Raw genomic sequence first — 593 nt, 5'->3', positions numbered from 1 at the left:
AAGCTGAAAACCCACACGGTCAACTCACGTCAAGTCAGCATCTCTGGAGGACACGAAGATCCACTCCTCATCCGGCCGCCCCTCTCCATCAGCCACCACCTTCTCAATGGCTTTTCCCACCAAACCAGTGCCACCCGTCACCAGGATGCGCTTGGCCACCGGCCCCACTGCCTCTGTCATGGCCAAAAACCTGCGGGGAGTGAGGAACTAAGCTGGGGTCACCTCAGGGTGCACCCCACTAGGGCCAAGCTCACCCCCCCCTTGGTGTGGGTGCCCACGAGCATCAGCCACATGTCAGGTTGGTGGGATCATTTTTTTGGGGGTGGCTTTTAGCTACTTCTGCCAGGAAAAGTGAAAAGGAAAGCAGAAGTGGGGTGTTTGGTGGTGACCTGGCCAGGTTGGGGCAGCAGAAGCTCATCAGATGTCTTTGCTAATTAATGAAACTGGCTGGTGGCCCGTGGGCTCCCCGTGAGCAGGTGGCACCTGGGCTGGGGCCAGATCTTGCCACGTGGCACCGCACGGCACTGCCCGGCTTCCAGAAATGGAGGCTCATCCTGTACCCCCACATTTCCCCTGAGACCCAGGTCTGCACC

At 59.0% G+C, this 593-nt stretch overlaps 1 protein-coding gene across 1 annotated transcript in view; it reads right to left on the bottom strand.

Moving 5' to 3' along the window:
* Nucleotides 1-180, bottom strand: part of GFUS (GDP-L-fucose synthase) — a 1,951-nt gene extending 1,771 nt beyond the window's left edge. Inside the window, exon 1 of the mRNA XM_010166986.1 lies at nucleotides 29-180. Within this exon, the coding sequence (XP_010165288.1) occupies nucleotides 29-180 (152 nt within the window). The remainder of the gene's footprint in view (nucleotides 1-28) is intronic.
* Nucleotides 181-593: the final 413 nt, after the last annotated feature.

The sequence above is a fragment of the Antrostomus carolinensis genome, unplaced genomic scaffold (genome assembly GCF_000700745.2).
Source record: "Antrostomus carolinensis isolate BGI_N321 unplaced genomic scaffold, ASM70074v2 scaffold49384, whole genome shotgun sequence".
Classification (NCBI taxonomy): domain Eukaryota; kingdom Metazoa; phylum Chordata; class Aves; order Caprimulgiformes; family Caprimulgidae; genus Antrostomus; species Antrostomus carolinensis.
The sequence above is the reverse complement of the archived record's forward strand: the minus strand, read 5'-3'. Positions and strand labels throughout refer to the sequence as shown.